The sequence below is a fragment of the Schistocerca nitens genome, chromosome 6 (assembly GCF_023898315.1).
Source record: "Schistocerca nitens isolate TAMUIC-IGC-003100 chromosome 6, iqSchNite1.1, whole genome shotgun sequence".
Classification (NCBI taxonomy): Eukaryota; Metazoa; Arthropoda; class Insecta; order Orthoptera; family Acrididae; genus Schistocerca; species Schistocerca nitens.
The window spans coordinates 710,145,660-710,169,620 of NC_064619.1; the positions used below are offsets into that span (position 1 = coordinate 710,145,660).

The 23,961-nt window shown below is 44.4% G+C and overlaps 1 protein-coding gene across 3 annotated transcripts in view; it reads left to right on the top strand.

Annotated features, from left to right (window-relative positions):
- The window catches only part of LOC126262435 (dystrophin-like), a 121,465-nt gene that overhangs the window by 21,031 nt on the left and 76,473 nt on the right, over positions 1–23,961 (top strand). For all 3 annotated transcript variants that reach the window (XM_049959081.1, XM_049959079.1, XM_049959080.1), the window contains exons 3-4: positions 18,674–18,881; positions 19,119–19,362. In XM_049959081.1, coding sequence (XP_049815038.1) covers positions 18,674–18,881; positions 19,119–19,362 — 452 coding nt within the window. The remainder of the gene's footprint in view (positions 1–18,673; positions 18,882–19,118; positions 19,363–23,961) is intronic.

Sequence of the window (23,961 nt, forward strand, 5' to 3'; positions counted from 1 at the left end):
GGCCTTCGAGGTGACCCCTTCTCTCATCTTCCTTTTCTTCCGATGGCACTTATTAACTGGAATATTCGCAGCGTTCGCTCCAACCGAGAGGACTTGAAGTTGCTGCTCCGCTCGCATCGTCCGCTCGTCGTAGCCCTCCAGGAAACGAAGCTACGCCCATGCGATCAAATTGCCTTGGCACACTACACCTCTGTGCGTTTTGACCTACCCCCTGTGGTAGGTATCCCAGCTCATGGAGGGGTTATGTTGCTGGTCCGGGATGATATTTACTACGATCCCATCACGTTGCACACCGGCCTGCAGGCAGTTGCCATCCGCATTACTCTCCCCACTTTTACGTTTTCCTTTTGTACCGTTTACGCTCCATCGTCATCTGCCGTTACCAGGGCAGACATGACGCAACTTGTTGCTCAGCTACCTGCACCATTTTTGTTAACTGGAGACTTCAATGCCCACCATCCTCTTTGGGGCTCTCCAGCATCCTGCCCGAGGGGCTCCTTGTTTGCAGACCTTTTCAACCAGCTCAATCTTGTCTGCCTCAATACTGGCGCCCCTACTTTTCTTTCGGACACATCTCATACCTATTCCCATTTAGACCTCTCTATATGTACTCCCCAACTTGCACGCCGGTTTGAGTGGTATGCCCTTGCTGATACATATTCGAGCGACCACTTCCCGTGTATTATCCATCTCCTGCAGCATACTCCCTCTCCGTGCTCCTCTCGTTGGACCATCTCCAAGGCAGACTGGGGGCTCTTCTCTTCCAGGGCGACCTTTCAGGATCAAACCTTCACAAGCTGCGATCGTCAGGTCGCACACCTCACGGAAGTCATTCTCGCTGCTGCTGAATATTCCATCCCTCACCCTACCTCTTCTCCACGTCGCGTACCGGTCCCCTGGTGGACCGCAGCATGTAGGGACGCTTTACGTGCTCGTCGACGTGCTTTACGCACCTTTCAACGCCACCCTACAGTGGCGAATTGTATTAATTATAAACGATTACGTGCTCAGTGTCGTCGTATTATTAAGGAAAGCAAGAAAGCCAGCTGGGCTGCTTTCACCAGCACCTTCAACAGTTCTACTCCTTCTTCTGTTGTCTGGGGTAGCCTGCGCCGGCTATCTGGCACTAAGGTCCACTCCCCAATTTCTGGCTTGAAGGTCGCGAATGAAGTCCTTGTGGCCCCTGAGGCTGTCTCCAATGCCTTCGGCCGCTTTTTCGCCGAGGTTTCGAGCTCCGCTCATTACCACCCTGCCTTCCTCCCCCGCAAACAGGCCGAGGAGGCTAGGCCACGTGACTTCCGCTCCTCGAATTGTGAAAGTTATAATGCCCCATTCACCATGCGGGAACTCGAAACCGCACTTGGCCGATCACGGTCCTCCGCTCCAGGGCCTGATTCTATTCATATTCAGATGCTGAAGAACCTTTCTCCTGAGGGTAAAGGTTTTCTTCTTCGTACATACAATCGCATCTGGATTGAGGGACATGTTCCCGCATGCTGGCGCGAAGTCTATTGTTGTCCCGATTCCTAAGCCGGGGAAGGACAAGCACTTGCCTTCCAGTTATCGACCTATCTCGCTTACCAGCTGTGTCTGTAAAGTGATGGAGCGAATGGTTAACTCTCGATTGGTTTGGCTGCTCGAGTCTCGACGCCTACTTACCAATGTACAATGTGGATTTCGAAGGCGCCGCTCTGCTGTCGACCATCTGGTTACCTTGTCGACCTTCATCATGAATAACTTCTTGCGGAAGCGCCCGACCGCGGCTGTGTTCTTTGATTTGGAGAAGGCTTACGACACCTGTTGGAGGGCGGGCATTCTCCGCACCATGCATACGTGGGGCTTTCGCGGTCGCCTCCCTCTTTTTATTCGTTCCTTTTTAATGGATCGACAGTTTCGGGTACGTGTGGGTTCTGTCCTGTCCGACACCTTTCGCCAGGAGAATGGGGTGCCACAGGGCTCAGTTTTGAGCGTCGCTCTCTTCGCCATCGCGATCAATCCAATAATGGATTGCCTCCCAGCTGATGTATCAGGCTCCCTTTTCGTGGACGATTTTACCATCTATTGCAGCGCGCAGTGTCCACGTGTCTTGGAGCGCTGTCTTCAGCGTTCTCTTGACCGTCTTTACTCCTGGAGTGTCGCCAATGGCTTCCGTTTTTCTGCCGAGAAGACGGTCTGTATTAACTTCTGGCGCTACAAAGAGTTTCTCCCACCGTCCTTACGACTCGGTCCCGTTGCTCTCCCACTCGTGGAGACAATCAAATTTTTAGGCCTTACCTTTGACAGGAAACTTAGCTGGTCTCCACATGTGTCATATTTGGCCGCCCGTTGTACCCGTTCTTTAAATGTCCTCCGTGTTCTCAGTGGTATGTTGTGGGGAGCGGATCGAACCGTCCTACTTCGTCTATATCGGTCGATCGTCCGCTCCAAGCTGGATTATGGGAGCTTCGTATACTCCTCTGCACGGCCATCCATCTTACGCCGCCTCCACTCCATACAACATCGGGGTTTACGACTTGCGATCGGAGCATTTTATACTAGTCCCGTAGAGAGTCTTCATGCTGACGCTGGCGAATTGCCACTCACCTACCGGCGCGATATACTGCTTTGTCGGTATGCCTGTCGGCTACTGTCAATGCCCGACCATCCTTCTTATCGTTCCTTTTTTGACGACTCTCTTGACCTTCAATACGGGTTGTATGTCTCTGCCTTGCTACCCCCTGGAGTTCGCTTTCGTCGCCTCCTTCAACACCTTCATTTTTCACTCCCTGCAACCTTTCGAGTGGGCGAGAGCCGCACGCCACCTTGGCTCCAGGCTCAGGTCCGCGTTCACCTCGACCTCAGCTCGCTCCCAAAAGAGGTCACCCCCGGTTCGGTCTACCACTCCCGTTTTTTGGAACTTCGTTCGAAGTTCAACAACATGACTTTCATTTATACAGATGGCTCTAAGACCAATGACGGGGTCGGGTGTTCCTTTATTGTCGGGGCACAAAGTTTCCAATACCGGCTCCATGGCCATTGTTCGGTCTTCACAGCTGAGCTCTTTGCCCTCTACCAGGCTGTTCTGTACATCTGCCGCCACCGACATTCTGCTTATGTCATCTGCTCAGATTCCCTGAGCGCCATCCAGAGCCTCAGTGATCCGTACCCGGTTCACCCTTTCGTACACCGGATCCAACGCTCTCTTCAGCAGCTGGTGGACGTCGGTACGCCGGTTAGCTTTATGTGGGTTCCTGGCCATGTCGGTATCCCTGGGAACGAAGCTGCAGATGCCGCGGCCAAGGCTGCGGTCCTCCAGCCTCGGACAGCTTCTTGTTGTGTCCCTTCGTCCGATTTTAGCAGGGTCATTTGTCGGCGCGTTGTGTCGCTGTGGCATGCCGATTGGGCAGCACTTACCGACAACAAGCTTCGGGCCTTAAAACCTCTTCCCGTGGCTTGGACGTCCTCCTCACGCCCTTCTCGGCGGGAGGAGGTCGTTTTAGCAAGGTTAAGAATTGGACACTGCCGGTTCAGCCATCACCATCTGCTGACGGCTGCGCCGGCGCCGTTCTGCCCATGTGGGCACTTGCTGACAGTTCGTCACATTTTAATGTCCTGTCCCGATCTTAAAACACTGCGCCTCGATCTTAACCTGCCTACTACTTTAGATGCCATTTTAGCGGATGACCCACGAGCAGCTGCTCGTGTTCTTTGTTTTATCAATTTGACAAACCTCGCTAAGGACATTTGATGATGTTTTTTAATCCTATGCCTGTCAGTCTGTCTTTTATTGTGTTTTCCCTTTTAGTTGTTGTTGTCAACTTGTGCCTCGCGGTGCATTCTTAGAGTAGTCAGGGCGCTAATGACCATTGAAGTTGTGCGCCCGAAAACCACAAAAAAAAAAAAAAAAAAAAAAAAAAAAAAAAAAAAAAAAACAACTGCTTGTAGCATGTTGTCAGCAGAAAAAAAATAGCATTCTATGAGTTGGAACCGGGTGTGTCAGATACAGTGTACTCCTGATTATTCATGTGCGGATTATACGATTTGAGGATTATTCATCCATTAAAAAAAAGTGCAATCTTTTTCTCTAGCAGACAGCAATAAACAACCCACTGCGTGGCAATAAGTGCCAATTCCACTGTTTAAAAACTGCAACATGACAACAGATGGGCGTTTCCGTTGTGGTATAGGTCAGCCTGTTCTGTGTAAATAAGAAACAAACTCAGTTTCCTGATGTTAATCAGCATCTAAGTGTCAGCGAAGCAAGTTCAAAGAAATTTGTAAAAGAAATGACAGAGAAATGAAAGAAACGTGTTGACATTAAAACAAAATGAAGAAATAACAACTGTACAATTAATGAATCTAGCAGGAGGTTTAAGGGTTTTGAAGGTTTCGTTGAAGAAAATTTGAATGAGTGGCTGAAGATCGCACATGTGAACCTGGCTTCCAGTACACAAGTGACACCAAAATTGTGACTGCTGCTCCACTTGAAAACAAAGAAGAGGATAGCGCATGTGAAGTGGGGATGAAGACAGTGACCTTGTCGGTTATTGTACTGCATTGCAACACTTTGATATTCTCATAGATTTTAGTACATTGACATTATTGCTGCTAGAAATATTCGAAATGCTGTGTGAACAAATGGCAACTCCTCTCAGGAGACCAACACCAGACAGTTTTAAGGAATAAAAAAGTCTATTACCTATGCACAGAACTTGGATAAAACTTTCAAACAAAGAATACATGTTTGAAAAAGTCTTGGTTATTTGTGTTTTTCTATTATTTGTGTCTCTTCTCTACCACTTTACCCCAAATAAATGAGAGTATACTGTATTTTAATTGAGTAGATGGACTAGAAAATTTAAAAAAGAAATTGAATAGTTTAAAGTTAGGTTTATTGGGAATTCATGAATTGTGACAGCAGGACTTCTGGTCAGATGTGTGTTAAGTCTGGGTTCGAGTCTCGGTCCACCATAAATTTTCATTGTCATTATTCCATTATACAGCTGATGGTTGTCCATGTTCGCAAATGCGAATATGTTTCATGTCTTTCATAATGGCTGTAATCGATGCAGTGCTTGTTCATTCAGACACGTGTGTCCCCTGAAGTTAGTCAGAACCAAAGTTTGAAAAATGTACAAAGGCGTTCTACCGTATTGTTTCTTTTTGATGCTAGCTGTAATTTACCATCCCAGTGGACAGTAGTGTCAGTAGATTTTTGTATGGGTCCACAGCTGCTGTTAGTTGCTTAAAGGAAAACCTTTTCCTATATAGGCTGTATTTTTATTTTAAAATAAACACTTTATTTAATTTTTTATTTGTTGACATTAGGTCTGTCTGATTGCATCATAAGGCATTTATTTAGGAACACCCCGGATACAGAAAGTGCTTCTCATAATTTCTGATGTAATGTTTCACAATCTGCTTTACTGATGAATAAAGTTCTTAGTTGTTATGCTACACTCTCTGGCCAAAATCTAATGGATGTAATCCTTTTTTTATCCTTTCTTATCCTTAAAGTGGTTCTTTACTTCAGTAGCCATTTTCACTGGGTGTTCCTCTCACGTCCTGTGAATAGAAGTCGTGTTGTGTGAAAAACAGTCAATATTCAGAGCAAGCATTTTGATAGTGGCTATCGCAGGGTGGGTAGTCAGTCACCTTTCTCAACCTTAGGTAGCTTTTTGTAACAGTGTCGTCCTTTTCAACCTTTTTTTTTTTTTTTTTTTTTTGGGGGGGGGGGGGAATAAGTTATCTACTTTCTTCCCAAGTTTTTGTATTTGTGTTCATTCATTTAGCTTTTTGGAATGCTTCAGCGGTGAAATTAGTGAAAATCTATCTTTGAGGAACTACTGAAATTTGAGATAGACGGTCTTTTTTTTATTGTTTTCAAAGTTTTTGTATTTTGCACAACTATTATTAGTGTCCAATATATCTCTATTACAACTGCTTCTAATTTTGTTCCAGATTGTAATTTTGCCATAGAAACAAAACTGCTTTGTGATACCATGTACAATTCTGAAAATAAACTTTTGAGGTGCAAAAATGCAAATTCTGCAGTGACTGGCTTCAAATGACAGGTAGTTTGAAAAATAAAGTCTCTGCATGAGGGGGGGGGGGGGGGGGGGAGTTATTGAAACAGAACTGTTTTCCAATGTGTGTTCTTGCTCTATTAATTTTGAGACAAAAGGGTTTCAGACAGTTTTTAACCACTCACTTTTGACAAAACATAAGTGTGTCACTTGATATTCAATGTGGACCACATCAATTACATTTAGAAATTTCAGATCACACAACTTTCAAGTTCGGTATGTGCACCAGCAATACAGGTGTTAAGTACCAAAGATAGTTCCAGCATTGCTGAATTGATTTGGACAATGAAATCAGATATTTCCAGTTACTCTATGGATTTGTCCAATGTTATTTGTAACTTTTTTAAGAGGATACTGTTCTTGAATATTTTTCACTTTCGTCAAGAAAATGAGATACTTAACTGATGGACTGGCACCATATTTCCAGGAACATAAGTTAAAAGAACTTAGATATTGAGTTTCAAAGACACTGCCAGTATTAAAGATAAAAAAGGATTACAAACAACCATTAGATTTTGGTCAGAGAGTGTCGCATAACAACTAAGAACTTTCTTTATCAGCAAAGCAGACAGTGAAACATTACATAATCAATTATGAGAAGCACTTTCTGAATCCAGGATGTTCCTAAATAAATGCCTTATGATGTAATCAGATGGACCTAACTGTTATAACCTTTAATCACTACGAATTTGCGCGGATATGCAAAAGTAGAAACACTAGCGGGTTACATACTACTAACTCCGTATCCGTCATTCGACTGCCGTGCCGTGACATGCGGCCGGCGCCGTTCATAGCCAGGTGGTGCTCCCGCGCTCGGCCGAGCTTCGGAGCGCCTCTATCGCCGTGTTCGCGTACTGACGTAGCGGCACTTTTAAATGTCGTGGCTCTGTCGCAACACTTTTCCCCCCTGAAAAAAAAAAACTCACTTCCTGGGAGACACGGACAGTGCGGAGACATCCATGGCCTCTTGGGAGGCCCCGAGAAGATCCCGCGGAGAAACACGAGAGTATGGTCGAAAATGTCCAGGACGGAAGCTTGCGCGTGGAACGTGCCTCCTGGACGAGATGATGGGTGAAAACTCCGGAGCAGCATCCATAGGTGTCGTGGACCTGGGGGTGTGCTCCAGCGAGATGGGTCCCGGAGAAGGCGGCGTCGCAACTGGGGCCGGTTCCGGCGTACTCGGAAGCGGTAGCGACGGTGGCTGCAGCAACACGCCCGGAAGATCGGCAGCAGCGACAGGACTGGCTTCTCGGGCTGGTGGAGACGAAAGAAGGGGCGGTGGCACCGGCGTGGCCACCACTCGTGGGCGCATCTGGTCGTAATGGCGAACAACCGTGCCGTCGTCCGTACGTATTTCACAAAGCCGGCGGCCGCGAAGAGCCTGGACCACCCCTGGAATCCATTTAGGGCGAGATCCATACCCCCGTGCCCACACGTCGGTGCAGTAGAGTGCGCGGTTGGCGGCCATGCAAGAGTTCGGGAGGGCTGTGATCACCCAGAGGCGTGAAGCGATAAGAACTCAGAAATTGCAACAGAGCGTCATCTGTGGAAAAATCACTAAGGAATTTTTTCATTTGGCTTTTGAAAGTGCGGACAAGGCGCTCGACCTCCCCATTCGATTTCGGATGGAAGGGCGGTGCTGTAACATGATGAATCCCTTGTCCAGTACAAAAATCACGGAAGGCCTGCGAAGAGAACTGAGGGCCATTGTCCGTGACAATCGTGGATGGAAGACCTTCGAGCGCAAAGATTTTGGACAAAGCCAGCGTCGTCGCTGCAGTGGTGGGCGACGGATATCGAACAACAAACGGAAACTTCGAGAAGGCATCAATCGACAGTAGCCATTAAGTGCCGAGGAAGGGGCCGGCAAAGTCAGCGTGCACCCGTTCCCACGGCTGCGCCGGATCAGGCCACGGAGAGGGCATAGTACGAGGTGCAGCCAGTTGTTGAACACACTGATCACACGCAGCGACCATGTGGGCGATGTCCGAATCAATACTGGGCCAATAAACGTGCCTGCGGGCCAGGGACTTAGTCCGAGAAATCCACCAATGGCCCTCATGCAATAGTTTGAGAACAGCTTTGCGAAGAGAGGCTGGCACCACGACCCGTGGAGATGCGCCATCCGTGGCCAGAAGAACAACACCCTCACGAACAGACAGACGAAGGCGCAAGGCAGGGTAGTTGCGAAGGGGATCCGATGCCCGGCCCTTGGTCCTGTCCGGCCAACCCCGTTGAACAAAACCGATCACCTGACGCAGGACCGGGTCCCGCGCAGTAGCCGACGCGGCCTGCGAACCTGTAAGTGGAAAACCCTCGACCGCACGACGTTCTTCCTCATCAATGTGGAAACAGTAGTTCATCTCGATCGAAAACCGGGTCGGGGCCCATCGGCAAACGCGACAACGCGTCAGCGTTGGCGTGCTGGGCCGTGGGGCGATAGTGAATGTCATAGTGAAAACGAGACAAGTATAAGGCCCAACGTTGCAGGCGGTGAGCTGCCTTATCCGGAAGCGACGCCGAGGGGCTGAACAGAGAGACCAGCGGCTTGTGGTCGGTGATGAGGTGAAACTTAGAACCATACAAAAAAACGCTGAACTTTTTTAGAGCATAAACGATAGCGAGCGCCTCCTTTTCGATTTGAGAGTAACGCCGTTGAGCATCGTTGAGGGTCTTGGAAACGTAGGCGATGGGTCGTTCCGATCCATCCTCATACCGTTGGGCGAGAACAGCCCCCAGGCCATACTGTGACGCGTCAGTCGCCAGAACCAAGTGCTGACCCGGACGGAATGTGGCAAGACAAGGTGCCGACTGCAAATGAGCCTTCAGGCGGACAAAAGCCTGCTCACATTCGACCAACCGAAAGGAACGTTTTTGCGTAACAGCTGATGCAGAGGATGAGCCACTGCCGCCGCGGATGGAATGAATTTGTGATAATAAGAAACCTTGCCGAGAAACGCCTGAAGTTCTTTGACCGTAGACGGCCGGGGTAGAGCGGTAATGGCCGCAACGTGCTGTCGTAGAGGACGTATACCCTCACGGGACAAGTGGAAACCAGGATACACAATGGAGGGTTGGAAAAACTGTGACTTGTCCAGATTGCACTTCAACCCAGCTGAATGCAGGACCCGAAACAGTGAACGCAAATTGCGAAGGTGTTCCTCAGTGGAGGCCCCCGTGACAATAATGTCATCCAGGTAGTTGATGCAGCTGGGAACGGAAGCCGTGAGCTGTTCCAAAAACCGCTGAAAAATGGCTGGCGCGCTAGCGACGCCAAATGGTAACCGCTGGTACTGATACAACCCACAAGGAGTGTTGATGACGAGAAATTCCTTGGAAGACGCATCCAATGGCAACTGATGGTACGCCTCTGGTAAGTCAAGTTTGGAAAAGAACTGGGCCCCAGCGAGCTTGGTAAATAACTCCTCAGGACGGGGAAGAGGATAAGTGTCAATGAGGCTCTGAGCGTTGACAGTGGCTTTAAAGTCACCGCACAACCGCAGACTCCCGTTTGGTTTAGAAACCACCACGATTGGCGATGCCCATTCGCTGGAGGTAACAGGAAGGAGAATCCCTGAAGCTGTTAACCTGTCGATCTCAGCCTTGACAGGCGCACGCAACGCCATCGGAATAGGGTGTGCCCGGAAAAACTTAGGGCGAGCTGTAGGTTTAAGAGTAATGTGGGCTTCAAAATCCTTGGCCCGACCCAGACCAGCAGAGAACACGGACGAGAATTCAGAACACAATCTATCCAGTTGTTGATACGGAATATCCTCAGATATGAGGTGCACATCATCAATGGAGAACCCGAACAACTGGAAAGCATCATAACCGAACAGGTTTTCCGTGCCCGCATGATCCACCACATAAAACGTGAGGGGCCTAACAACAGACTTGTAGGCAGTGGAAGCATCAAACTGGCCAACGATAGGAATTGTCTGCTTATTATAAGTTCGCAGATGTCGCGTAACGGGAGACAATGGAGGGGAGAGCCCAACTCCAAATACGTGCGAGAATTAATGAGAGTTACTGCAGAGCCCGTGTCCACTTGCATGCGAATGTCTTTATCCAGAACACGAACAGTAACAAACAACTTATTTGTTTGAGAAAGCACACAGTTAACATCCATGTCCGATGCCTCGTCCTCGTCGACAGGAACTTTAGGGGACTGACACACAGAAGCAATGTGGCCTTTTTTCCTACATGAATTACACGTGGCCCAACGTTTTGGACACACGGCCCTGTCATGCTGTACGAAACAACGTGGACAAGAAGGAAGTGCGGAACGAACCTGCTTCTGTGGTTGCTGTTTTCGCTGCGAGCGTGGTGGCCCAACGCGACGTTGTTGACGCGAGTGAACCGCCGCCACATCGTCGTTCCCCTGTGAAACAGGCAAATTGTCCGCGTCGAAAGTGGTCTGTACAGCGCCCACATCACACCACGCGTCTATTTGCGCACCAGCAGCGTGAGACACTTCAAAAGATTGAGCGATGCTGAGAACTTCCGACAACGACGGGTTTTGCAGTTGTAAGGCACGTTGCCGAACTTCTTTATCAGGAGCAAGCCGTAGAATAGCGTCCCGAACCATTGAATCAGCATAAGACTCATGATGAGTGTCCGTGACAAACTGACATTTCCTACTCGGACCGTGTAGTTCCGCCGCCCAAGCCCGGTAAGATTGATGGGGCTGTTTACGACACCGGTAGAACGCCACGCGGTCGGCAACGACGTGGGTGTTTTTTCGGTAATAGTTTGACAATAATTCACACATTTCTTGGAAGGACAGAGAGGTAGGTTCCCGCAGAGGGGCTAACTGAGATAGCAGCTGATAGATCCGTGGGGAAATCCAAGATAGAAATAACGACTTACACATAGGAGCGTCGACAACGCCGAAAGCCAAGAAGTGTTGCCGCAAACGCTTCTCATAATCCTCCCAGTCTTCAGCGGCCTCGTCGTAAGGAGGGAACGGAGGCGGAGAAGAGGAAGACAGACGATGAGTAAGCGACGTCGACAACGCCTGAATAGCAGCCGTCAGCTGTGTTTGTTGTTCAATGAGCGCTTGCATAAGCTGTTCCATGTCTGCCCCGACACGAACACCCAAGTCCACAACGCAGGAAAAAAATATCCGACCTCGTCGCCAAAATGTTATAACCTTTAATCACTACGAATTTGCGCGGATATGCAAAAGTAGAAACACTAGCGGGTTACGTACTACTAACTCCGTATCCGTCATTCGACTGCCGTGCCGTGACATGCGGCCGGCGCCGTTCATAGCCAGGTGGTGCTCCCGCGCTCGGCCGAGCTGCGGAGCGCCTCTATCGCCGTGTTCGCGTACTGACGCAGCGGCACTTTTAAATGTCGTGGCACTGTCACAACACTAACATCAATAAAAAAAAATGTTAAAACTTTTAAAGAGTGATGTCCATAACACCCAAGGCAGACAACTTACAATCATCAGAACTTGCAACATTCATACAATACATAATGCCTGTGCAAAGGCTTTGAGTGTTTAGGTGGAGAAGCATCCAAATTTCTGGTCAGTGTTTTACCATTACTTTGACAGTTAACCTGTTAGGGGGGGGGGAGGGGGGGGGATTTGAAGGAATTCAGTTTAAGTTTAACGTTCCCCATCACAAGTTTTTGAAGTATAAAGCTGCAAGATGGCTTGATTTAGCCAACAGGATTTTGGAACAGCGGGATGGAATTCAGTGTTATTTTCTTAAGTATATATATTTGTAAAAAAGAATACTGATAGTGTTCAGTCCAAATCCTGTGATACCATCGTGAATGCTTTTTTAAAAAAATTCTTCAGTGAAAGCAGAATTTCACTTCGTAATTTCATGTGTAGAACTATTCATTAAGTTCGTTGAGTGTTTTCAAGGCCAAACACCTCTTATTAACAAGTTGCATAAAGAAATAGAAATTGTACTTCAAACCTTTTTGGCCTTTGTTTTCAAGGTATCTGCTTTGAGAAAATTTGAAGGTATTTCTGTAGTTCTTCATAATGAACTCTTTACAGTGGATAATATGCTTCCTCTTGAACAGCTAGTTGTTAGCAGGCAAGTAACCAAAGAGCTTAGTAAACTGGAAGAACATGACAAGTTGTGGTTTCTAAAGAATGCCCCAAAAAATTACACTGCAGCTTGCTAACATGTGATGGGAAAAGACATGCTTAACAAGTGCACCACTGCAAAGTTTTGTATTCTTAGACCCCAAAGAAAGAATAAAGAGCAGAAGCTGCAGTGACATGTTAAATGTTGCAAAAATAATGCCATTCATTGTGCTGCAAGATTACTTATTAGACAAGTGGGAGGTTTTACAGCTTGAAGAGGATCACCTAGCTTTAGATAACAAAGGTATTGACAATTTCTGGCAGGAGGATATCTCAAAAAACTCATAACCCATAGAGTTAAAGTAAACAAATATTTCAATACTTGTTAATGGCTCTCTTACATGGAAATGAAGACATAGAGGGAAGCTATACTGTTTCGAAGTACACACTAGGAGAAGACAAGGAAGCGATAGCCAAAAGATTTTTAAACGTGTTTTGACTGTGAGAGATGCTTTGGGACAATACCCCTATTTTCTTTCCGTGCCTATTGACCCACAATTTTTTAAGCTTGGACAGCAAGCAGTATTTATAGGGAAAAATGGGAGAGGAAAAGAAAATTTGAATTAGAAGAAAAGCAAAAACAGGAATAAAACCAAAAGTATTTTGAAGAGGAGATTAAAAACATGTCTGGTATCCTGGCCTGACGAGCTTGGAAGCCCACCAGAACACATGGACCCAGACGACAGCCACTAGGCAGTGCTCATAAAATTTGTGAGCACACTTCAGCACTATGTACAGGCTATGATGCCCATGCCCCCACCCCCCCTCCTCCGCCTCTAATGGTCTTCAGACGACAAGAGACACTGTGGTACTGGGGTGCAAGACTCACAAGTCTCTCGCAGTTGACTCACGTGTTGTGTGCAGCCGATCTTCTTTTCGGGTCAGATGGCTGCGTCGATCTTCACAACTCTTCTTCTCCTAAAACTATAGCTGGTTAAAGGAATTTCAAAATAGACTTCTTTTCTACTCTTGAAATGATTCTGTACTCTCAGGATACTTTTGTTCAACTCTGTTATATTGTCATCTCCACAATAAAACAACAACAAGTTTCACACAAGCGTTCAACTCTCACAAGTCAACCCCCTCCTGGACCATTAGATACTAAGAGATACAATTACAATATGTGTGGTTTAATAACCACTACAAAACGAGTTCTTGCTTCTCGCAAGTCGAAGACCAGAAAATCCAATGTAAATGTCTTTAGTTCCATACATAATTCATTATTCACAACAATACAGTCTTTACACCATCAAAGAATAGAGCGTGCTTGCTCCTTGTACTGGACATACAGCTTCTATGGCACGCGCTGCAAACACTTGCCCGCGCCGATCGACCGTCACTATTGCAGTATTTTCCCAATACACGTCCATCCTGCACACACAAAAAATGGCGGCAAGGTAGACACATCTCCACTCTCTCAACCTCTTACTTAAAATATCGGGTGTTTGAGACGGTGGAAAGCGAAGTGTCTCTAGAACTTACTGCACTCTCATATTGTTCATTGTACTCTTTTTGTTTGGTGCCTAATATTACTGCATCTAGGCTCTCAATTTGGTTCTCTTACCAGACTTCTCATTCTGCTGTGTTGTCTTTGTTGTCCATCCATTGGTGCTGTTGTCTTTCTGTGGTTATCAGCAACTCACAGTTGACGCCATCGTTTGGGTGGCCAGTGTCTCCTGGTCATGTCCGGTTACTATAACACAAATAACATGAAAAAATCAATTGACTATAAGACAGCAGCTCTGAGAAAAGACAAAAGAACACCAACTGTCTAAGGGGGCATGAGAAGAACTTCTCTCTCAAGCATCAGATAAAACAAAGGAAATACTTGAAAAAAGTTATATGAAGGCAGCAAAAGTGCCCCAGGATGTGACTGGTGGAGCAAAAATCATGAAAGTAGAAGAAAGAGTGAAAGGAAGGGAGATGGAAACCATTCAGAAAAATCTTGGGAAAAGAAAATCTGGTATGAATACTTCATTTTTTTTCCAAGATTCCTAAGAAATGGCAATGCAAAAAATATTTTGTTGATCTTGTTCCAGTCTTGAAGCACAGAATATCGTTACTTGAAAAATGTAATGTAGATTATTTTTGTGAATTACAGTCACCAATAATGAATTACCGATACAGGAAGTGCCAATGTACCTGCATATAGTAATAAATTTGTATGAAGGGAAAAATGGCCATACCCCATCCAGGACTATAATACAGAAATTAATTATAGCACCAACCGGCCTTTTTGACAGGGATTATATATATATACACTCCTGGAAATTGAAATAAGAACACCGTGAATTCATTGTCCCAGGAAGGGGAAACTTTATTGACACATTCCTGGGGTCAGATACATCACATGATCACACTGACAGAACCACAGGCACATAGACACAGGCAACAGAGCATGCACAATGTCGGCACTAGTACAGTGTATATTCACCTTTCGCAGCAATGCAGGCTGCTATTCTCCCATGGAGACGATCGTAGAGATGCTGGATGTAGTCCTGTGGAACGGCTTGCCATGCCATTTCCACCTGGCGCCTCAGTTGGACCAGCGTTCGTGCTGGACGTGCAGACTGCGTGAGACGACGCTTCATCCAGTCCCAAACATGCTCAATGGGGGACAGATCCGGAGATCTTGCTGGCCAGGGTAGTTGACTTACACCTTCTAGAGCACGTTGGGTGGCAGGGGATACATGCAGACGTGCATTGTCCTGTTGGAACAGCAAGTTCCCTTGCCGGTCTAGGAATGGTAGAACGATGGGTTCGATGACGGTTTGGATGTACCGTGCACTATTCAGTGTCCCCTCGACGATCACCAGTGGTGTACGGCCAGTGTAAGAGATCGCTCCCCACACCATGATGCCGGGTGTTGGCCCTGTGTGCCTCGGTCGTATGCAGTCCTGATTGTGGCGCTCACCTGCACGGCGCCAAACACGCATACGACCATCATTGGCACCAAGGCAGAAGCGACTCTCATCGCTGAAGACGACACGTCTCCATTCGTCCCTCCATTCACGCCTGTCGCGACACCACTGGAGGCGGGCTGCACGATGTTGGGGCGTGAGCGGAAGACGGCCTAACGGTGTGCGGGACCGTAGCCCAGCTTCATGGAGATGGTTGCGAATGGTCCTCGCCGATACCCCAGGAGCAACAGTGTCCCTAATTTGCTGGGAAGTGGCGGTGCGGTCCCCTACGGCACTGCGTAGGATCCTACGGTCTTGGCGTGCATCCGTGCGCCGCTGCGGTCCGGTCCCAGGTCGACGGGCACGTGCACCTTCCGCCGACCACTGGCGACAACATCGATGTACTGTAGAGACCTCACGCCCCACGCATTGAGCAATTCGGCGGTACGTCCACCCGGCCTCCCGCATGCCCACTATACGCCCTCGCTCAAAGTCCGTCAACTGCACATACGGTTCACGTCCACGCTGTCGCGGCATGCTACCAGTGTTAAAGACTGCGATGGAGCTCCGTATGCCACGGCAAACTGGCTGACACTGACGGCGGCAGTGCACAAATGCTGCGCAGCTAGCGCCATTCGACGGCCAACACCGCGGTTCCTGGTGTATCCGCTGTGCCGTGCGTGTGATCATTGCTTGTACAGCCCTCTCGCAGTGTCCGGAGCAAGTATGGTGGGTCTGACACACCGGTGTCAATGTGTTCTTTTTTCCATTTCCAGGAGTGTACATAAAAAAAGAAAGAAAAATATTGTACCATCTCTGTTTATTGAAATATTTGGCAGATTTTTAAAATGTTTTTCCACCTTGTAATCATAGTTTTCTAATATTTTTCCACTTTTTTCAAGTGGTACCATTGCTCTTCACACTACTATCACGATGTGAACTGATTCCCTGTCATTCACCTTTGATTTATCAAAAGCAGCTGCAAGATTGAGAGTCAATACTGCTTGATGTCATCTTCTATTTTTTTTACATGTAGCAATGAGATTTTTGGAACAGTGTTATCAGTCAGTGTTCATGGAGCTTCCCCAAAATAAAACCACTCTGATTCAAGTCTATTTGAAATTAATGTCACCAATTCAGATAGCTGTTTGGAGGGAAAAAGGGTATTAGATAGATACAGAGGACAGAAAGTTAAATGACCAAAATACAAGTAAAAATATTTAGTAGATTTTTCTTTTAATTTATTTTTAAAAGTATTTATATATAAAATTTATTATACAAATTTATAAAAAATTACTTATCTCATAGTTGGATTTCATATCTGCTTCGCTCTTGCCTCGTTCCAACTGCCTCTACTCACTCAGATGCTCTCCCTGTTTTCTGAAATAGCTGGTAATCGACTCCAAGCATGAACCTTAGCTATCTTTAAACTAATGCTTGACCGAAAACTGTTTATCTTTTTCAATAGTAATGATATTTAAAGCAGTACTAGGTGTTTTGACAAAAATATCAAGTTTATTTAACAAAATCTATTTTATGAATGTTCACCGATATTTCAGCTTTTTTATAGTTACATTAATTTTTTATGCCAAACTAGAGGGTAGCTCAACAAAAAAGTTAAAAATTAAAAAAAGTACTAAGTACAGTTATACTCTATGGCAAAGACTGTAAGGAAGTGGAATTTAAGCTCATATTTCCATGATCAGATACCAAAGGTATCTGTAAGTAAATCCCAGGTGCTAATGTTTGAAATAGAAACTCACATTACTCCTGCATAGACAAGGTATACGTGATAATGGCAGCTGTAAATTCCTTGGTGTCTATTTGGACTCAAACCTCTGATGGAAAAAAACACACTAATATTGTGCGTAGTAATGGCGGCTATGGCCTGTATATTCTCAGCTGGCCCTCCAAAATAGTGCCCACCCCCACCTTGCAAACTGTATTTTCTGTGGCAATCTATATCTTAGCTACTGCTTAGAAATATGAGTTTGTGTTCTAGATGTACACCTTAACAATGTACTGTTGTTACGTAAAAGAGCATTGGGGGTTATACATGGACTAAGTTCTAAAGAATGTTGTAGTAAAGCTTCCATGCAGCACAAATACTTCACAATCTGTTACTTGTAACTCAGTAAGTTAATTACTTTTTCTGTCTGCCAGCACCATGAAGTAACTAAACATAGTGATATATCATTGATCCACAACATCAGGTCCAAATGTAAATACTGCAGAGAAAGGACAAAAATTAAAGATGAGAGACGAGGTACTGGATTCTATTCTTCCTGGACGGTATGGCAGAACAATCTACCAGAGTACCTGCTCAAATCAAGTGCCCCCTTTCCCCCTCCTCCCCCCTCCCCCCCCCCCAAAAAAAAGAATGCTGGTATTCACTTGAATGAATTTTAAAGTGGCGTTTATTAAGAGCTCACTGAGGTAGTGTAGTTAGACATACCAGTAACATCTTTCAAATGTATTTATAAATAAATATGATTAGGGTTTGTTTTATAACCTTTGTAATACTAATGCATGAAAAATTGTATTGAAGTTTGATATATAATATTGATTATTGTAATACTAAGACCCAAATATATGGCATTTGCAAAAGTTAACATATTGGTGAATCCATGCAAAACTGTAACGACACTCATGTTCAGAACAATTTGAATGACTATAGATAAGATGTTCATAGCCACAGGACGTGTGCATTAGTATGTTCTGCAGAAACACTAGCATTACAGTAACCTCATTTTGGCATGTGTCCTGTTGCCTAGTAGGTACAGGGTCCACCATGGGCACTGATAACTTGTTCCATGTGTGATGGCATCAATGCTATAAGGCGCAGATAACATCCTGTGCTAGAGCCACCCATCCTGCATTTGCCTGGTTTCAAAGTTTGTCTGTGATGGTTGGCATTCTGTCATATTGCTGCACTAGTCATTTACACTGTTTCACTCTTGCGCCATAGCCGAGGAGGACACAGATCTGTCCTGGAAAGCCATTCGGATGAGGTGTTGATCTTTTAGGAGGGTGGTCTGGGTTGTGCAGCCTGACCCATCACGTCATGTTTTACGGCCTTCGGTGAACCACTACGCACACACCTGTTGCCCTTCCAAAACACTTCGTCCCACATGAGGAGCTATTTCGCGGATGGCTGCATCACTTTCTCTCATGCCAATGATGTGACCTCTTTCAAACACACTGATTTGATGGTACAGTTTATGCATACATCTGCAAGGCATCCTGCTCTCTTGCTCAAGTCATACTGACCCATTACCTTCAGTTTATAGTGACAAGAGCTGCAGGCACGTTTTACTGGTAGGTGGTATAGCGCCACGGTATCGATGTTGACCTTGAACCAGCAGGCCAACATGGTTCAAATGCTGACCATTTCAGCAGAACATACTAATGTACATGTCCTTTGAATGAGAACATCCTGTCTCTTGTTGTTCCGTTTTTTCTGAAGACGAGTATAAGTAAACACACAGACTAACTTATTTCTTACTGCTGGTGTAATTCTCTCCTGCACCCTACTATATACTTCTTTCATTAGTTTTTAAACAGTATTGGTATTGATAAAATTATCTCTGTTCCAGTGGAAAAATTGACCCTAGATGTCATAGCAAATGTTTTCACCAAGCATTGTCTTCGTGCTACAGAAAATGAAGTGTTTCTTGAACTGCCAGATTTGGAAACATTGGTATCTGATATCTATCTTGCAACAAGAACAGAAAACACTAACAACACAGATGCCAGCCTGTCTTCCCAGTTGGCCATTCATGTGTTGCAAGCAATATATCAGAGGTGAAATCTAAAGTTACATTTTACTGAAAAAAATCTCTTAATTTTTTATTTTTATTTTTTATTTTTTTCCCCCTTCTGACAAATTCAGTAGTGAAATACTTTTATATTTCATATATCCCTGGGGAAAAAGTATTATAAATTCAAAGCCATCTGTTTTTCATTTTGTAAAAATGCAGTAGCAAGTCATAAGTGGTGTGCTAAAAACTAATTTATTTTTACTTTTTGTGCATTTTACAGTGACGGCTGCTGCAGTGTGCAGGTGTTGCTTTTGAAAGTCATCTTTGTTATTTTATGTTCGTCACAAATCCAAGACAAGTACCAGTATCTTTTTCATCAACTCTCAGATCACAACAACTGTGTTTCAAGAAAAAAAATTGACTTGCTCTTGAAAGCAACTGTTAAACTAACAGATTTCCTGTCTGAGCCGTCATATTCCGCACCAAAGCTGATAGAGAACTCTGTTGAAAGTTGCTTTAAACATGTAAGTAATATTTTTTTCCTTCTGAATACTATCTTCAAACATGATTTTGTCTATTTGATTTGAGCTTATGGATTATATATGTAGAGAACAATGAAATACATACAGGATGTCTATCTTAAGAGTTGTCAGGCATATTTTCTCTGGTGTTTCAGCAGATATTTACACTTTTGTTTCTTCAGTGTGTAGCTGGAGTCAGCCCAAATAAATACTGCATCATGTCTTTCATGCAACACGCAATGTCAAAGGAAAATGTCGGTTTGTTTGCCTTTTTGAACAAAATTATTTTTAAAGTGGAATTTTACGTGCACATTCAATAGAGTGGTCCCAAATTATCTAGTGTGATATTCATTTTATCGATATGTATTAGTGGAGACAGTGGAACACAATGAACAAACGGTACTCTAACAGTGAAGGAGCATTACTGCTGCATAGCAGTAACAGTTAGCCCACACCAGAGCGTAGCTCAGTCGCTGCTGAATTCTGATTATTCTTCATGTTTTTACTGTCTCTGTTCACATTGATGAAACAAATATTGCACTAGACCAGGGCCAGTTGTGGCGTGCCAGACTTCACGTGTGCTAAGTATCCAGGCTGTGTGTGGAGTATGGCCCAGCCAGTCTCAGCTTTGCTTGGTCCTCCTCAGAAGTATCTGCCACAATGTGACATTTCATTTAGTATTACAGTGTGGCATTTATTGGTCGGCACAGCTCTCTGAGTTCAGCATAATTGTTCTGTCGGCACAGTTTGCCCTTTGCTGTTTGTTGGGGGCTGAAGGACATCCCAGATCCAGCGGCCATTTCCACGGAAAGAGGCAGTCTAGCAGTTTATCGTCACAGCCCTTTAAAATGAGTACGAATGACAGAAGAGAGTGATGATAATTCTAAATTCGCATAGGCAATGGGTACTGCGAATTTGCTTTGAAAGAACAATACAATACCGTGCAGAAGAATTAAAGATGTAGTTGACAATCAAAGAGCAAAAAATTACAACAATCAACAGTTTAATTTTTTTGAATGTCAAGAATCACTTTGTGGTAAATTTGTAGGTATGGAGCACATGAAGAAATTGGTGGTATGAATAGTAAAAAAAGTTACGGCTACACACATTATTCCATTGTCAGTTGCAACAATTTTCAGTGGAACTGAATGAAGAGTATGGAGACTTCATATATTATTACAGAGTATGTTGATTTATTAAAGGTGCATACCTGGAACAACAATTTGATTTAAAACTCACTATTGTTGAATTTATGAAGAAAAAAGGTGTTTAGGGATGAAAGATAGAACGTACAGAGTGGATTGCAGGCTTCGTATTTTAAGTGGCCTTGTCTGCACACTGTCGACAGTGAGACATTGCAAGGCGACTTCCTTCTGATCTGATGGGGATGCGTTTAAAAAGAAAATCATGTTGTACAAGGACAAAGACAGTCCAGTTCCATAAGCTCACTGGCCTTAAAGAAAACACAATATTTGAAGAATTCATCATAGCCCTGAAAGAATTGCAAGGATAATTTTTTGAAGTTTTTGAGGACACTGTCAATCTTATATCTGTTTTTGAGACTGTTTGCTGTTCCAGTTGAAAGTGTCCCTGTGCATGTTCATACGTAACTGGTTGAGTGCAAGGTAATTCCAGTTTTAATGTCAAATCTTGTAACACTGAAACTGTCCATGATGTCTACATTGCTTTCCTCAGCTAGAATTTCCTTGCCCCCTGTAATGAGATTGTGAAGTTCCACAGTATTTTGTTTAACATATTTCTGTGAAAGACCTTTTATTTGCCATGAAATTAAATAAGTCTCGATTAGATGGCAGCTTGAGTGCAAAACTCTATGAAATTGTCTGCATCTGTCTGAATGCTGACTGTTTGTACCAGATAAAAATTATATTGTCTTTAGTGTACCAAGGATAATTGAGTAATACTGAAAATTTGTTTTTTGTGATCTATGTTGTTCAGAAATGTGAAATATAAAACCCCTTTAAATGCGACATGTTCGCAGTTTTCCACTCTTCCTCCTTCTGGCATTCAGACAGTGTGGCATGGCGGTGAGGAAAATGTGCAGTGAGGCTGAACAGTTCAGCACTTATGTCTGGGCATGCCCCACGAGCTGAAATCTTGGCCACCCCTGCACTAGACTAATTTGGGACTAGTAGTGAAAGTGTGTCTCCATTTGCTTTGTAGAGCTGTCTTTAGTACACCACTGTTTCAGCTTTTTTTAAAGTTATTCTCTGGTTATTGCCATACATACAATAGATGTATACATGTGTATGATTGAAGATGGAAAAAACAAGGTTACATATATTTCTCTAGTGGACTGAATAAAGTTTGACAGAGCAGCAAAAGTGGCCTTTTTTTGTAATTAAATGAACAGTTGTGGAGCACATTGAGAAACTAATAATTTGGGACCGCTCTATTGAATGTGCGCATAAAATTCAGCTTTAAAAATCATTTTGTTTGTAATGGGAAACAAACCAAAGCTTTCCATCGACACTGGGTTTCACATGAAACATGTGCTGAGAAGTATTTGTCTGGACTGACTCCAGCTACACATGATGAAAATGAAGTTGCAAGTATCTGTTGAAACACCGTCAGTAATGCACCTGACTCGTGCCATATGGTGAGCATCTTTGGGAACTTATCCAGTCTTGACTGATGGCTGGGTACAGTTTGGGATTGGGTGAAACGAAGTTCCAGAGCTGGGGGGACAGTGCTGGCTTGCCCCTTACTGTAAATTCTAATGATGCTCCAATGATGAACCTCTCTGCTTAATTCTGCAACATTTTGTGCCACATTAAAACAGGTGTCTATCATTCAAGCCACCATACCACATTCACATGTCCACAGGCGACGTGAAAATTGCACAAATCTGAAGAAATTAGACTGTTGTGTCTTGGTGGCAAACAGCACAACTACATGTCCCTGCCCCAGGTTTGAGCTGTAGAGAACCACATCTATAGAAAGTTTATGCCATTTGAACACATGGCAGTGCATGCATTTCAGCAATGTAGCAGGATTGTTCTTCATGATCAGTCTCACAATATGCTGTCTGCCCTTGCAGACACTGTTCCGCGAAAAATGACGGATACAGCAGCCAGACTGAGCAGCACTTGAAAGAAAAGTTGCCAAAACAGATGTTCAGAAAGACAAAATGGTGGCTGTAGTACCATCTCGCTGTTTTGAACAATGGGACAAGAATGGGTGATGGTGAGATCTGAAAGCTGATGGTTTGTCAAGGATAACAAGAAGAGTTCTTGGCAAGAATTCTGAACTCCAGAACTTGTTCTGCTAAACCACCGATTTCATCACAGACCATCAGAAGAATTTCAGTTAAATAAAAAGTACTCTATTAATGCTTTTAATACAGAGTGAGATTTTCAGAACAGAAATTTTCCAGATAGGTATGGAGCATTTAACTTATGTTACCTCCCTTGTCAGCTGTGACGTTGGTTTCCATCACCACCAATTGATCACTATGAAAGCAGTTAGGAATTCATTTCTATCAATGATGTAGCAGATTTGGCATTGTCTTGGCACTTGACAAGTCGTTAGTACATGACAGATTCCACTATTACAGAATTACCCCACTAGCTACTTCAGAAATAATGAAGAGCTGCTGGTAAATTGCCACCTTGTCTGTATCTTACAATGCAGACATCTTCTTAGTTCTTGTACTGTATGACCCTGCTTTTAGTAACTATACAGCAGGTTTTCCTGCACAGGCATCTTCTGTAAGCAGAAGAAAATACATATTAGAAGGCATATGGTACTACCTGAACCCATAGGATCCTTGTGGAGCTCCATGCACAGGACTTTTCATATACATCATACCATTGTAGATACTGAGCCTGCGACACCCTATCAGCAAGCCACCATGAAGGGCATGGCAGAGGGTGTGCCCCATTGTACCAGTTATTAGGGTTTCTTCCTGTTCCATTCATATATGGAGAGTGGGAAGAATAATTGTTTGAATGCCTCTGTGCATGCTGTAACTATTTCTATCTCATCCTCACAATCCTTATGTTAGCGACACATAGGGGGTCATAGTACATTCCTAGAGTCGTCATGTGAAGCTGGTTCTTGGAACTTTGTTAACAGACTTTGTCAGGATAGTTTATGCCTGTTTTGAAGACCCACAGTAAACAGTCCCATTCTATTCTCATTATTTGTAGATGGTTTCTGAATTTTCTGCCCTTTTTCCAGACTGCTAGCAATCTCACCAAAGTTACAACTACTTTTTAACAAGCATTTGCTATCCTTTGAGCATGTACTAAGAACTGCCTTTTTTAAGTGGTTGTGGCAGATGTCAGTCTTATGCCAAGGTTGGAGCAAAAGGCTGCCTTGGGTCCTCAGGAGTCACAGCGTTTTAGATTTGACCTTTATTTTATTTTATTTTATTTTTATTTTTTTCAAAAAAATAAATAAATTAGAGAAAGCACTTAGTGTCCTTTCTAGATCATTATTTGACAATATTTAGATAATCAGCAAAATACAGATGGACCCAAACAGTGGAACAACTAATGGCTACCCCATAATTTACCCTAGCCTTGTTGTCAGGATTTGTTTGCCAGAAACATTCACAATGTACAGTTCAGAACTACAGTA